General features: G+C 41.5%; 1 protein-coding gene across 5 annotated transcripts in view; it reads right to left on the bottom strand.

Moving 5' to 3' along the window:
* The window catches only part of USH1C (USH1 protein network component harmonin), a 108,292-nt gene that overhangs the window by 83,311 nt on the left and 8,899 nt on the right, over positions 1-16,082 (bottom strand). For 2 of the 5 annotated variants that reach the window (XM_024110622.3, XM_024110623.3), the window contains exons 2-4: positions 15,474-15,541; positions 13,202-13,345; positions 12,504-12,642 (exon numbers count right to left, since the gene is read on the bottom strand). In XM_024110622.3, coding sequence (XP_023966390.2) covers positions 12,504-12,642; positions 13,202-13,345; positions 15,474-15,541 — 351 coding nt within the window. Of the gene's footprint in view, positions 1-12,503; positions 12,643-13,201; positions 13,346-13,833; positions 15,542-15,843; positions 15,992-16,082 lie in introns of those variants that run through there. The other 3 variants (XM_065592105.1, XM_065592104.1, XM_042858803.2) reach the window with 3 other exon arrangements.

Raw genomic sequence — 16,082 nt, 5'->3', positions numbered from 1 at the left:
CGATGAAGACAATGAAGATAGCTCACAGCAAGGAAGCGGAGAAACTGGTTTCCCCAACAGCCAGGATATGTTTATCACCCTGGACCTGGAACCAGTAACCCCCGAACTCACCCAAGGTGTGCTCCCAGACCCTGAGGGCACACAAGGGACCTCTGGTGAGTGTACCTTTGTAAATATTACACATGGTTTAAAAGCAAGCGTGTTTAATGATTAATTTGCCCTGGCAATCGCAGCCAGTACAACTACTGGAAAAGTCTGTTAACGTGTATGGGGATGGAGCAGAAATCCTCCAGGGACATCTCCAGAAAGCTCTCCTTTATGTACTCCCAAAGCCTTTGCAAAAGGTTTCTGGGGAGGGCTGCCTTATCTCGTCCGCCATGGTAGGACACTTTACCACGCCAGGCCAGTAGCACGTAGTCTGGAATCATTGCATAACAAAGCATGGCAATGTATGGTCCCGGTGTTTGCTGGCATGCAGACAACATCCATTCCTTATCTCTCTTTCTTATCCTCAGGAGAGTGATATCATTCACGGTCACCTGGTTGAAATGGGGTGATTTTATTAAGGGGACATTCAGAGGTGCCCGTTCCTGCTCGGCTGAACAGAAATGTTCCCCGCTGTTAGCCACACGGTCGGGGGGAGGGGTGAAGTGATCATCCCAGAGAATTGGCTGTGTGTGTGTGTGTGTGGGGGGGGTAGTTGGGTTTGTGCTGCATGTCAACCCGGAAACCCCAACCCCTCCTTTTATATTGAAAACCCATTTTAAATGGCCAAACCAACGGGTCCTTGGTATGGGAAATGAGGGCACTGCTGTTTGAAACCATTCTCACATGTTATGAAGGTTAAAAAAGCCAAAAGACTGTGGCTTACCATGGCTGCCTGCAAGCCGAATTCTGTTGCCAGGCACTGCGTGAGTGATCTCTCACACCAAACCGGCAGGCCCTCAATATAAGAGGAAAAATGCGACCTTGTAACGAAAGCACATGTGCTGTGTAATGTGAACAGCAAAATTTAACGTGGAATAGTGTACCCATTGTTCTCTAAAATGTGTCTTTTTTTAACCACCTCTCCCTTCTCCTCCACCAGCTGCAAATGTTTCTCCTTCACAGAGGCTAGCGAAGATTAGAAGGAGAAAATGGCGGACTCGGGATGATATGTTCTCGGAGCTCCAGATGTCCTCCCACGCTGAAAGAGCACAGCAGAATGTGTGGAGGCAGTCAATGTCAGAGTGCAAAAAAGCACAATATGAACGAGAGGAGAGGAGGCGGGCTGAATCGCGGGCTGAACAGAGCAAGTGGCGAACTGAAGCTGATAGGTGGCGTCAGCTTGCCGTCAGAAGGCAAGAGTCGATGCTCCGGCTCCTGGAGCATCAAACTGATATGCTCCAGCGTATGGTTGAGCTGCAGGAAAGGCAGCAGGAGCAGAGACCGCCGCTACAGCCCCTGTGTAACCAACAGCCCTCCTCCCCAAGTCCCATTGCCTCCTCACCCAGACGCCCAAGAACACGGTGAGGGGGCCTCCGGCCACCCAGTCACTCCATCCCAGATGATTGCCCGAGCATCGGAAGGCTGGCCTTCAATAAGTGTTAAAGTTTTAAACTGCAGTGTGTCCTTTTCCTTCCCTCCTCCCCCACCCATCCCAGGCTACCTTGGCAATTATCCCCCTAGTTGTGTGATGAATTAATAAAGAATGCATGAATGAAAAGTAACAAGGACTTTATTGCCTCTGCAAGAGGTGCTCAAAGGGGGGGAGGGGAGGGTGGGGTGGTTGGTTTACAGGGAAGTAGAGTGAACTGGGTGGGGGGGAGGGCGGAGGGTTCATCAAGGAGAAACAAACAGAAGTTTCACACCGTAGCCTGGCCAGTCACAAAACTCGTTTTCAAAGCTTCTCTGATGCGCACCGCGCCCTGCTGTGCTCTTCTAACCGCCCTGGTGTCTGGCTGCGCGTAATCAGCGGCCAGGCGATTTGCCTCAACCTCCCACCCTGCCATAAATGTCTCCCCCTTACTCTCACAGATATTGTGGAGCACACAGCAAGCAGCAATAACAATGGGGATATTCTTTTCGCTGAGGTCTGAGCGAGTCAGTAAGTTGCGCCAGTGCGCTTTTAAACGTCCAAATGCACATTCCACCACCATTCGGCACTTGCTCAGCCTGTAGTTGAACAAGTCCTGACTACTGTCCAGGCTGCCTGTGTATGGCTTCATGAGCCATGGCATTAAGGGATAGGCTGGGTCCCCAAGGAGAACGATAGGCATTTCAACATCCCCAACGGTAATTTTCTGGTCCGGGAAGAAAGTCCCTTCCTCCAGCTTTCGAAACAGACCAGAGTGCCTGAAGACGCGAGCATCATGTACTTTTCCCGGCCATCCCACGTTGATGTTGGTGAAACATCCCTTGTGATCCACCAGGGCTTGCAGCAGCATTGAAAAGTACCCCTTGCAGTTTATGTACTCGGTGGCTTGGTGCTCCTGTGCCAAGATAGGGATATGGGTTCCGTCTATCGCCCCACCACAGTTTGGGAATCCCATTGCAGCAAAGCCATCCACTATGACCTGCACGTTTCCCAGAGTCACTACCCTTGATATCCCCAGGTCTTTGATTGCCCTGGCAACTTGGATCACAGTAGATTTGCCCACTCCAAATTGATTCCCAACTGACCGGTAGCTGTCTGGCGTTGCAAGCTTCCACAGGGCTATTGCCACTCACTTCTCAACTGTGAGGGCTGCTCTCATCCTGGTATTCTGGTGCTTCAGGGCAGGGGAAAGCAAGTCACAAAGTTCCATGAAAGTGCCCTTACACATGCGAAAGTTTCGCAGCAACATGATGCGGTCCCACCAGTCTGTGCTTGTTTCCCGGGCCCAGAATTGGCGTTCCACGCCATGAACCTGCCCCAGTAACACCATGATTTGCACACTGCTGGGGCCTGTACCTTGTGAGAGGTCTATGTCTATGTCAATTTCCTCATCACTCTCGTCGCTGCACTGCAATCGCCTCCTCGGCTGGTCCTGGTTTTGCTTTGGCATGTCCTGGCTCTGCATATACTCCAGGACAATGCGCGTGGTGTTCATAGTGCTAATAAGTGCCACGGTGATCTGAGCGGGCTCCATGATCACAGTGCTATGGCGTCTGGTCTGAAAAAAGGCGCAAAACTAGTGTCGGAGGGAGGGGCGACTGACGACATGGTAAACAGGTACAGGGAATTAAAATCAACAAAGGTGGCTGTGCATCAGGGAGAAACGCAAACAACTGTCACACAGAATGGCCCCCCCAAAGATTGAACTCAAAACCCTGGGTTTAGCAGGCCGTTGATTTCACGGAGGGAGGGGGAAGCAAATGAATACAGAACAAATCTGGTCCATCTATTTTTTACATCTTAAGCTGGCAGCAGACGGTGCAGCATGACTGATAGCCATCGGCATCTTCTGGGTGCTTGGCAGAAAATTATGTACTACGACTGATAGCCATCATCGTCAAGACGGTTCAATAAGACTGCCGGGTCTCCAGGAGACAAAATGAAGAATCAGATGCCCAGAGTGGAAAGTTTGGTTCAGTATTGCTTAGAGGAATCTGCTGAAGAACTTTCCTGGGTGCCTCTCATTGAACTCACTGAGGAATATGACGATGACGGATATCAATCGTAATACACCATCCACTGCCAAAAGGCAAGGAGCTGCTGCTGTGTAGCAATGCAGCTCCACATCTGCCAGCACCCAGATAGCCAATGACGGCTACCAGTCCTACTGCACCGTCTACTGCCAAAAGGCAATTAGCTGCTGCTGTGTAGCAATGCAGTACCACGTCTGCCGGCACCCAGATGACATATGGTGACGGTGAGCTGAGCTGACTCCATGCTTGCCGTGGTATGTTGTCTGCACAGGTAAACCAGGTAAAAAGGCGCGAATCGATTGTCTGCCGTTGCTCTGACGGAGGGGGAGGGTCCTGACGACATGTACCCAGAAACCCCCGCGACACTGTTTTTGCATCATCAGGCATTGGGATCTCAACCCAGAATTCCAATGGGCGGCAGAGACTGCGGGAACTGTGGGATAGCTATCCACAGTGCAATGCTCCGGAAGTCGACGCTAGCCTCGGTACTGTGGACGCGGTCCGCCGACTTAATGCACTTAGAGCATTCTATGTGGGGACACACACAATCGACTGTATAAAACCGATATCTATAAAACCGGCTTCTATAAATTTGACCTAATTTCATAGTGTAGACATACCCTTATTCTCCTCTTGGTATGGGAATAGGCTATAGCAGTAGAACTGCATCCGCACCAGGGGGAACATACTGCTTTAATCATACCAGTGTCGTTAAAGCAGTACACCTTTTGTGTTTAGACAACCCCTTAGAGAGAATTCCCCATAACTTCTCCCAGACCTAGGGAACTTCAATGCCACAGGCACAAAGGAAACAGGAGGTAATCCATGACTAGGCTGATGTAACTTTCCTAGGCAGCCTCTTAATCATTTAAAAAAAATTAAAATAGCTAAATTAACCACTCTCTTCCCCCAGCACTGGTATGGAAGGCCTCTTGTGACTGATGTTGTACTGTCTCTTTCATCCTTCTTTTTTCTCCCTCACATTTTAGATCTTCAGACCTTTCACTGCTCTTCCTTGCTGAGCTTCAGAACTGAATTGAAAACCAGGGACAACCAATACCTTCCACTTGCAGGCCAGTTAGAAATTTCCCTGACTGGTAGTGACAAGGCAGAGAGGGACCCAGTCCGATGTTGAGGCATCAGGGGACTATGGCAAAGTATAAACTGACTTCAGCCACTTTTATTCCAAGTGTCCCCACACAGACTTGTACCAAAATAACTAAACTGATTTTAATTCAGAGGAAAAATAATTTTTATTTTGGTTCTAGAAAGCATTTTTCATATTCTGTGTAGTCCTGAATGCAAACATATTGATAATATTAGCGATCCTACAGGCTTACATTACAATTGTTATATTCAACATGAGTTCATACCTAACTTTGGATAATAAGAAATTTATCAAGTAATTGTGCCCTGATAATTCTTTCAAAGACTTAAATCCCTCTCTTTAATCAATATGACACAGCTGTATAACTCCTATTGTACCTATCACATGCACAGCTCAGCTCTCAGCTGTATATTTTTAAAATACGCTTAAGCCACATCTAAGCTGCATATTATCTGAAACATGGAAAATTTGCTTTCAATATTTCACCAGTGTGCTGCTGCATCATGCTAAAAAATAACCAAAGCAGGGATTCTAAGATATTTTCGTGGGGTGAAACATATCCTAGTAGATAGCTCTGATCAAACAGTGCTTTTTGTTCCAAGAAAAAATGAAAACATCAATTTTTGTCATTTTAAAATGGAAAACCTTGTGTTACACAACTTTCTGTCCCAGAGTGCCCTCTTGCAATGCAGTGGAGCATTGCAACAGCTTTGCCTCAGTTTCCCCTTGGATTTCCAGGACTCTACCCAATCACCCATGCCCTCCGGGCTGCTTTGGGGAGCGTGCCTTTGTCTAAGTCACATTTAGTCCCACACTCAGGCCTGTAAACACTTCTTCCTCTTCTTCTTCGCTTTGCCTCCAGGGTTCCTCTAAGAGCCTTCTCACTAAAATCTGTGAAAAGTCCTCTTTGTTCCCTCCTCAGTTCTGGGTGTCCTCAATATTCTCAGGCAAATGCTAGCCTTTTCACTGGCCTTTGGTCCCAGGCTCACTCAGGCTCTTTCTTCAGCCCCTTGCCATAAGAGACCTAACAGCCACACCTGCTTTCCTTCACATCTTCCAGCAGAGAGAGACTGTGGATCTCCTCAGCCAGCCTGTCACAAAGGACTCGAGCCCTCAGGAAGGAGCACTCAGCCTGCACACCTCCCCAGTCACCATCCTACTGCTGGGCTTTCTTCCTCTTAAGTCCTACACAGTTGAAAGCCCCAAATTTGTCAGTTTTCAGCAACTAAAATATGAAAATTGTTAAAATATAAACTAAAATATGAAAACAAAAACAAAAAGTTCCCTTTTTAAATGACAACTTGAAAAATCCCATCAAAATGCAACATTTCTTACACAAGTTTCCACTTTGATGAAACAGCCTGTCACAGAGTATGCTTGCCTTGCACCGTCCCCTGCTGGATGAGCACAGCACTGCAGGTGCTCTCTACCTCAGTTTCTCCTCACACAGGTTTTCTGTCTCTTCCAGAAATTCATGTGGCTCAGCGCTCTGGCTGGGTCACTCTCAGAGTTCAGTCCCTTTCCAGGGTAACAAAAGTCCAAAGAAAAGGTACTTCCATCCCACTTGGGTTTTTTTCTCAGTTGACCCTCTGGGCTTTTTAAGTCTCCCTACTCTGGGATAGGCCACTGACCCACAGGAGACTTCCCTGGAGTACTTCCAGACCCTATTACAGGACCCAATTTTCTCCCTGTGGTACTTCCCAGAAATTGAGTTCTCTACCTTTTCATGAGGCCCTGGTGTTGTTCACACGGTCACGTGAGCCCAATTAGTCCTGCCCCTTAAGTTCAGAGGTTGCTAATTATGGCACTCCAAGGGCTGATTAGTCCAAGGCCTCCTGGTTCTTAAAGAGGCAGGCCACCCTGTCTCCGAGACCAGGAGAGGTGCAAAGGTGATGTAAAGTCACTTCTCCTTGAGCCCTCTGTTGTGCTTAACTCAAGAAGAGGGATAACCTGATCTTCTTGTGTTTCAACCCTGATTTACAAGGACCAATTGTAAGGGTGAAAATCCTTCATTTTCCATGCATATTCTGCCCTTGGCATCTCTGATCAGATTGTAAACAAAGCTCTGCATTCCCAATTTTGATGATGGTTTTCATGACCTGGAGCAGTGGTTCTCAAACTTTTTGTATTGGTGACCCCTTTTACACAGCAAGCCTCTGAGTGTGACCCTCCTTATAAATTAAAAACGGGGGTTTTAATTTAATTTTTATTTAACAGGGGCTTGGTCCTGTCAACCCCCACATATGGCCATGCTCAGGGGTGACAGCCCCATGGAGCTGACAGCTTGCGACCCCCTGAGGTGTCATGACCCCCAATTTGAAAACCCCTGACATACAGGCTTCAAATTGGAATCAGAATCACCAACTCTTTTTCACATAGACCACAAAACCACCATCTGACTGTAACAATTTTCAAATCAAAATCAGTGACCTAGAGATTAAAGTCTTCATTATCCCATTACAAATCCCCTGAGTCAACAAGACCTCATTTTAATTGATTCATGGTCTTAAAACAAAACAAAAAACAATAATGCAGGCCTTTTCACTGAGTTTAAAGTAACGGCCCTGAAAGATATGCTTCAGGGATCCATATTTTAGCACCTCCTGATTATTGTACATATTTAACCAGTTATTAGTTAACGTATTAAAAGCTTTTCAGTCAACGGAACATTGCTTACACCAATGCCGAAATTGAGCCAATCTCTATAATAAATTGTACCTAGCAGTTCTAATGTACATTATTAGTTAGATAATCTGCTCCAGTGAAATCTAATGCTGTGTTAGGAGATGCATAGGCATATAGTGCCCCTACTCTAGGGTAGTCGTTATGGCCTAGAAAAAGAGGGAATGGCCAAACCATTGCTGTGCTTTGTCTGTTTCATGAATTAAAGGCTTCAAATCAAGATTGGATGTATTTTTTAAAAGATATGCACTAATTCCTCCACAAGATACATGGCTCAGTGCAGGAGTGGTGGGTAAATTCCTATAGCCTGTGCTAGTATGAAGGTCAGACCAGACCATCATATTGGTCCCTTCTGACCTTAAAAATCTATGAATAGTGTCCTGTCAAAACATGTACAGTATTCTTAACATTGGTGGAAGTTATGTCTGCAAACAGAGAGGACACAGAGAGAAACTATTTAAATGCTTTTTTGAAAGGGTGAACATATGCTGAACGCTGGGAAGATGCCCTTATTTCAGCATTCCTTTACTTTCTTTTGTCATTATGTTAGTTTGCTATTTGCTTTTGTTTTAATTCAACTTCCTTCCGATCTATTTTGAATCCTTACATGTTTGAGATCAATTGCACAGTTTCAGGATACTGAAGGGTTAGCCTACTTCTTTATGGGGTTAAGTCACACTCAGGTGAGTCCAAAAGCAATAGTTCCTTCTAGGTTGTCTCAACATGGCTCTTGTCATTCTAGTAGTAAACTGATGCCCCGACTTAAACTTACAAAACCAAGGAAGTTCAGAATTAAGACTGATACTGCCATGTTTTTTTGTCCCATTGAGCCCAATTATTACAAATACACAGCATGTAGCATCTCTCATTAAAGAAGTGATATAAAGATGGGATATCTGGCCTGGTTTTCAGTTTTCAATCAGTTTCCTTCTCTATTACCTTACATCTTGTGTAGTCATTTACAATATGCAAAGTGAGAGTGCCATGTGTGTAAAATGGAGTGACAGTGTTTTTTCAAGGTGCAAGCCAATGGAGAATTAGGCTGTATAGTGCATTCTATATACTTGTCAACACAACCAATGCATTGTAGAAAAATTTCTAATAAAGGCTGTAACAGCATGAAGTTAGATAATACCTTTATTTTGCCTTTACATTTCAAGAAAGAAAACTTGCGTCGTGATTAAAATAAGATAGTCATGCTGACCGTTTCAAATTTCTGTTTTTGTATATTTTTTCCCCTTTCATTATTCATACTAATCTCAAACCCTTTCTTTTCAAGAGAATCCTCATAGATATGAGTATCTGAGAAAGCAGGACAAAACAGAGAAGAAACAATAAAACATGAAAAGGATAAGTGCTCTTCATTCAGAAAAATCAAGAAGTCATAGTAAAAAGGTCAAAACTTCAAATGTTTCAGTCAAATTCCTTGACTATACAAACATTTAGAAATGCAAAAACCACTTCAAGGAATAATCATCATGAGAAATGAATTAGGATAAAAAAACAGGGGCTAAAACTGATTTTATGATAAAAGATCATTAAACCTTTTCTCAGACTGCATTTTTGGAATAAAAAAGTGTAGAGATTTAGCTAAATAATGCAGATGGGTGAAATTTCAGAAGCAGTTGGCTTTACCATGAGACAGCAATTTAGAACAATGAACAGCCTGTCAATTCTCCTTATTCACTTGGTTTTAGAAAGTGGCTAGTGCCGCCTATTATGGAGGCACCTTAAACTGATCTTTACCACATAATATCAACAAACCCAAGCCAGACAGTTAGATTAGCAGCAAAACACCATCTGTTCATATTAATACATATAATCGAAGTCTAACACATTCACGGTAACATATTCAGGGATTATTTTTTCTTTGTTCACACTTTGCCTTTGTCTGAGAAACATAAATGGAGTTCTGAACTACTGTGTGCCTGGCTCAGAGCTCCTCTGAACACTCACAAGAGACAATGAATCAATGTGGAATACTATGGCAATCAAATATTAGGTGAAGCTATCGCTGCCCTTCCCACTTGTACTTTCACCAAGAAGAATGAATGGGTTGCCTTAACAAGCTTCGATCTTCCAAGAGCACAGCATCTGAGTGAATTTCTAAATCAAGGTTGGCTGAAAATAACCTTATCTAGACTGCATCAAATGATTGGTATTGGTTTGAGACAACTGGCGAATAGGAGACAAATGATTAGTAGTACTATATGAATGTTCTAGTTTGACAGCTTATACAGTTGCCATTAAGTTCATTACTGTTCAGTCACATTGGTATCTTCCAGATGTGACTGTCCTCTTCATTCATTGCAAGAACAGAGAAAGCAAGACAGATAAGAGTAAAAACACCTCTAATGAATTGTCCCCAGGTTGAGAATGCATGCTCTCCTTTCCGAATGTCTAGGGCAGCTCATACAGCAAGCTCCTGAATGGTACATTAAGATCTGCTTCTGGTGTTCCTCTCCTAGCAAATTCCTGATAGAGAAGTGAGTCGTTGATTGACCACAGTCCACAACAAGTGTGCCTCAGGCTTGTATCTCTTGGCGAATTTTTCTTTGACACCCGCCATGAAGGAGAGCTACAAAATTAAGATCTTGGAGCAGAATCACTTTCTCTATATCAATAGATTGGACTAATCTAACAGTGACTCTGATTTAGTAGATGGATATATATGTACACATGAACATTTGTTTAAATCTTTAAAAAAAAAAAAAAGTCTGGGTGAGTTACCTGAATTGGGCAGGCCAATTATGACTACTTAGCCTGTGATGCACATGAATCTTCAGGAGCGGAAGGGGATTGTAAGAAGGTGCACTTTTTTATTTTATTCGATTTAAATATATAATTAAGAAGTACCTAATCTGATGCATTTTGGGAAAATATTAAATACAATCCATAGAAGCCAGCACGTCCAGCAACTTATTCCCCACACAATCAAAATTAGCCAGACAAAATAAATCATTCTACTCAAAAACATCAACCCTTACTGAACTCCCCTCCAGTTAGATAGTTTAAGCATTCTTATTTCTGATAGAGAGAGGTCCAGCATATGGCTTGATAGACATTTTCATTCACAATTTTCTCTCTTTCACCCAGGCAAGATGTGTGTGTGAACAAGGAGGAGGAACAAGAAATGATGCACATTTTTCTACTCTTCATTTGGTATTTGTGACGGTGTGCCCCATAAGGTTTTATGGAAATATGCTTATGAATGTATATATGACATAACTAGAATATGTTTTTTGCTACATATGCCATGTAACATATCTATGTACAGGTCTATTCTACTGAGTCTATTAATCCTATTTGTATACATTATCATTTTTGTACTTGAAGTTAGGAATATCAGCTGTATACTTGCTTGATAGCCTTAGTAAAGCATTTGGTCAGCTTCTTGAGAAAGGGGTGTGCAAATTAAGTGCCCCATCAAGAACCATTTAGGCCAACAATGAACTCGAAGATGCCAATCCACATCGGAGCCTTCCCAGGAATGTGGCTTGGCAGGTAAGACACTCAGTCATGCATGGACATGTGACTTGCCCATGTAACTCCAAAACTCCATCTTGGAGCTGGACTTTGCATAGGAGAGAGGAGGGGGTCTCCACCCACAAGAGAAAGTCTACTTAAACCCCTGGGAGACTCCTCCATTTGGTCTTCAGCTGGCTAAAGAGACAGTCTCTCCACCCCCAAGACTACCCGAAAGAGACTGGAACAAAGGACAGTAACTACAGGGGGTGTGAGTGATTGCTGGACCCAGATTAGAAGGAGACTAGTCTGTAAAAGGAAACTTACTGGAACTGGTGAGGTTTTTATCTGTACTCAGTTGTCTTACTGTATTAGACTCAGTCTTGCGTGTTCTATTTTAATTTACTTGGTAATTTACTTTGTTCTGTCTGTTACTACTTGGAACCACTTAAACCCTACTTTCGGTATTTAATAAAATTACTTTTTACTTATTAATTAACCCAGAGTATGTATTAATATCTGGGGAAAAGGGGGGGGGGGGAAAACAGCTGTGCATCTCTCTCTAACAGTGTTATAGAGGGCGAACAATTTATGAGTTTACCCTGTATAAGCTTTATACAGGGTAAAACGGATTTATTTGGGGTTTAGACCCCATTGGGAGTTGGGCATCTGAGTGTTAAAGACAGGAACACTTCTGTAACTTGCTTTCAGTGAAGTCTGCAGCTTTAGGGCACATGTTTCAGACCGTGGGTCTGTGTTGGAGCAGACTGGCGTGTCTGGCTCAGCAAGACAGAGTGCTGGGGTCCTAAGCTGCCAGGGCAGGAAAGCAGGGGCAAAAGTAACCTTGGCACATCAGTTGGCAGGTCCCAAGGAGGTTTCTGTGATCCAACCCGTCACAGTATTATCCCCTTTTTCTTTGTAAATCACCACATCCATATTTTATGTTTTCAAAAGAACTGGTCTTACTGCATTATTTATCACAGGAATTTATCCACAGAAGAAGCTATTATTATGTGTTTTTATAGTACCTAGTGCATTTGGGTTCTAACCTGGTTGTTGCTTTTAGACATTACCACAATGTAAATATTAAACAATAGTAAGATATACATGGAATTTAAAATTAAAATCTAATTGCACTCAAGAAATTATTTCCTTATTAGGCAAAATTTAAATTTTTAGTTGTTATTCCTGATTTTCATTGTTTATCCTTTATTTTAAGTGCTGTGTCCTAGATTTATTAGGCTTTTGGCAATTTGAAAGGTTCTTATTTTTCCAGTTAGAGAAGATCTTCTGTTGAATGTATTTTACATTTCGATATTGCTGGTATAAAGCGTGAATGCAGGTGCCTTGCATAATCCTCCTTTTATACCATTCTTCAGAATTGGCATATACAATCAAACATGAAAAATTATTTTTGGTTTACATAATAAGGGGTTGGGAGGAAGAGGAAAATTTTAATAGCACTGGCTGATTTACCACAATTCATGAACTTGATTATAAAGAAAAAAAGACTTAAAAGCGCAAGTTCCTTAGTGACAGTTACATAAGGAGATTAAAGAACATTTCTGACTGGATTCTTTCCTCAGATCATAATAAGAGGGCTTGTTGCAGCAGTATGACCAAGAATGTGTTTTCTTACCTGAAGCCCAACACTGTCTGCTTGTCCACCTTTAATTAGTTGGGAGATAAAGAGGCCACAAGTAAATTCCAGTCCTCCTCGCACACTTATTCCAAGCCCTTCAGGATGCAAACGATCCAGTCTCACTTCCTTCAGCTTTCTGTAAACGTATTAATGTATCATAATGAACAACATCATAACAAGTTGTGACAACTGAAGCTTCATTTTAAGCATTTTTAGTTACTGCTTAAAATATTTTCAGCTGTCAAGCTTAGACTTGAAAAGAGAATATGTGACTAATATTTTCAACAGACACATTTCAGTCCAAACAATAAATTTAGTCCCCAAAGAACTACATCTAAGACAACTTCAGTGTCTGTGATAGCATGCACAGGATATAGATATTTTATTCATCAAAACGTGGCTGAATAAATTACTTTTCAATCAAGAATTCCTGCTTGTGTTCATTTGACCTACATTGTTCTACACTAGTGGGTCTCAAACTTTTTTACTGGCAACCCCTTTCACACAGCAAGACTCTGAGTGCAACCCACCTAATAAATTAAACACACTTTTAAATATATTTAACACCATTATAAATGCTGGACGCAAACGGGGTTTGGGGTGGAGGCTGACAGCTCATGACCCCCCATGTAATAACCTCGCGACCCCCTGAGGGGTCCCGACCCCCAGTTTGAGAACCCCTGTTCTACACGTACCTTGATCGTTTAGGCGTCAGCTGATCATATTCCACCTGATGTTTTAATGGGATAAGGGGACGGATGGCGTCAAACAGCGGCAATCTACTTGGTTCATTAATCACAAGCTTTAGGTCCCCTACCAGTACTGGGAGATTCATGGATCTATAAAAATACATTGAGAAAACAGGACTGGGTGATCAAAATACTAACAAGATTATACTTTCTGTTTGTAACTCATACTAAAACTGGAGTGTGTGTGTGTGTGTGTGTGTGTGTGTGTGTGTGTGTGTGTGTGTGTGTGTGAGAGAGAGAGAGAGAGAGAGAGAGAGATTTGTTTAAAAGGTTCTTTATGTAGTTCAAGTCCAATCATAAGCAAAGGATATATTTTTCCTATATCATTTAAAAATAAAACTAGCGTAAAGATATTTTTCTAATTCAAGTAAACTCATGTCCATATTGTCTATGTAATTCTTTAATCCACAAATGATTTGTCAATACTGTAAGGAAGACATCTTTATTTAGTTTTATGCTCAGAAATACCAACAGTAGACCTATGTAAATCTTTGGTCATGACATTCAAAAGCAGGTAAATTTTTTCACCAGGTTTTAGATTTTATTTCAAGTCTGAAACTCTGCCGACATTTGCAAACCTTTTTAGTGAACCTGGGCCATGTTTTCAGCAAACTTCTTCTCTCCATGGATTCAGGAGATAGATGTATAGTTGCAATCCCCAAAAGCCACATGGAACAGAGTGGTTGCAGCGAAGTATGTTTGAATTTCCAGCTCATTTGAACTCAAAACAAAGTGAAATTCAGTGGTGGTGAAATCACATAAACCAACTATATAAATACAGTTGGAACCAGCATGAACAGAAAACTGCTTATTTTCTTTGAGTTCTACCTAAAAGTCCTTATTACTAACTTTATCAATTTTGAGACATAGCCATAGGGCCAGATTATGTTGTCATGTCAAACCAGTGTGAATCTGGAACAATTCCATTGGCTTGAATGGAGCACAATAGACAACAGAACTTGGCCCATATCTGCCTATTCACTGTAAGGTATCTATCATCACAGCATTTAGGTACCCTGCATATTACTTTTTTTGATGTGCATGTAACCCATTAATAGAAACTAATACACATCATAATGAGATTATATCCCCAAATATTTAAACTTATTTAAAAAGAGGATTCAGCGTAAAACAAATCCTAGCTGTTGGCCACAATATGTATTTATCTTACCTTTTTTGCTACTGTACTTCCTAAGAAATAAAAAAGTTAAGATCATTCAATAAACCTCAATAGCAGCATTTGATAGTTTACTTAAAACTCAGTACAATTTCTGAACTTGTGGGGAAAAGTTAATGTGTGGGATATTTGTTAATTTTGTAACTAAGGAAGTTTTAAATAATTAACAGCTACAGTTTCATACTGGTTTCACAAGCAACAGGCAATGCTTTATGAATGGAGAAGCAATTAGACAGACCTCAGTGAAACTGAATCGGATACGCAGCTGAGGCCATACAAAACGGTAGCTCAGTACAAAGACCACATGGAAATTTGGAAACTTCTACATTTCACTCCACTGAGATGCTATTAATTAAGATATGAATGGAAACAATGTCCATCAGAACTATTCAGCTATGAAGTGTGGAAAAAATATTCTCATCTTCTTTTAGAAACAGTGGCCCAGATGCCGATCTCAGTTGCACTGACGTTAATGCACAGTAATTCCATTGATTTACACAGGTGTAACTGGAATGAATAATTGACCTGATATCTTGTAACTGATGTTTTTGTCGTTTTGTTATAGAAAAACAAAACGCTGCAATGCGCAGGGCAAAGATTTCCAGGTTGAATTTATTAATAGTCTTTCTGCTAAAAGAGTCCAAAGTATTTTTGCATGTTGGAGAGATTTATAAAAAGAGTGAATCTAAAAATCAAATAAAATAAGCAAACTGACTGGTCAAACAATTTTGCTCTTTCCTATAAAAAATGCTCATTATTGTTTCCTATTATAAACTACAAGTTTCCATTTATTTATGTAACTGGTAAGTCATCACAAACAAAATAACTTTATGATCAAACTTAAAACCATGCTCATTTCTTATGAACTGAATTGCAGAAGTATATGACTTTTTAAAATAAAACTAGGAATTATTACTTCAGCTAGTTTTCTACAGACTACATTTAAGATTATTGTTTAAATTAGATTTTAGCTGTTTAACCTTTAAATAAAAAATGCAGTGGATCTATAACTGCTTTTAAAAGTCTGGAGTTAGAGCTTACTGGTGGTACATCCGTAGCACATCATAAAGGTAATCCTTCTCCGCTTCATTGTCAATAAGCAAGTCAACCTGAAAATACAAGAACATCATTGTAATTCTATTACTAAATAGCCACAAATGTTGAAAGTATAAGACATTCACAAATTCCTGAGCAAAGGGACAATGATTTCAATGGGAAAAGTCATCCAATACACAAATAAGATCTTTGACAGGCAATATTACTTCAGAATTTGAAACCTAAGGCAACGCAGATTTTAAAAAAAAAAAAATACTAACGGATTGACTACCATGTCCAAAATTTGTCACCACAGATTTTGAAAGCTAGCATTCCATTTAGTACAGCATGCTGTAATATCACAAGCTTATCTTACCTTATAACGACTGTATTGTTGAATAAATATTTTAAGAAACCTTTTTGGCCATTCATTAATATAGCACATGCTTTCACAACCAGAAATATCACAATCAAGATAACTATACTATATGTTAAGTGGCTTTAAAGTTCTGATTTTCGCATCTCTCATATACTGTTAGGTAAACTACCCACTAGCCTAGATTCTTCCTCTTGGCTCTGGTACTCTGACAGAGCTGGCTGCTTGCTATTCATTAC

The sequence above is a fragment of the Chrysemys picta genome, chromosome 4 (assembly GCF_011386835.1).
Source record: "Chrysemys picta bellii isolate R12L10 chromosome 4, ASM1138683v2, whole genome shotgun sequence".
Lineage (NCBI taxonomy): Eukaryota > Metazoa > Chordata > Testudines > Emydidae > Chrysemys > Chrysemys picta.
This window is presented reverse-complemented; position numbering and strand designations above follow the sequence as displayed.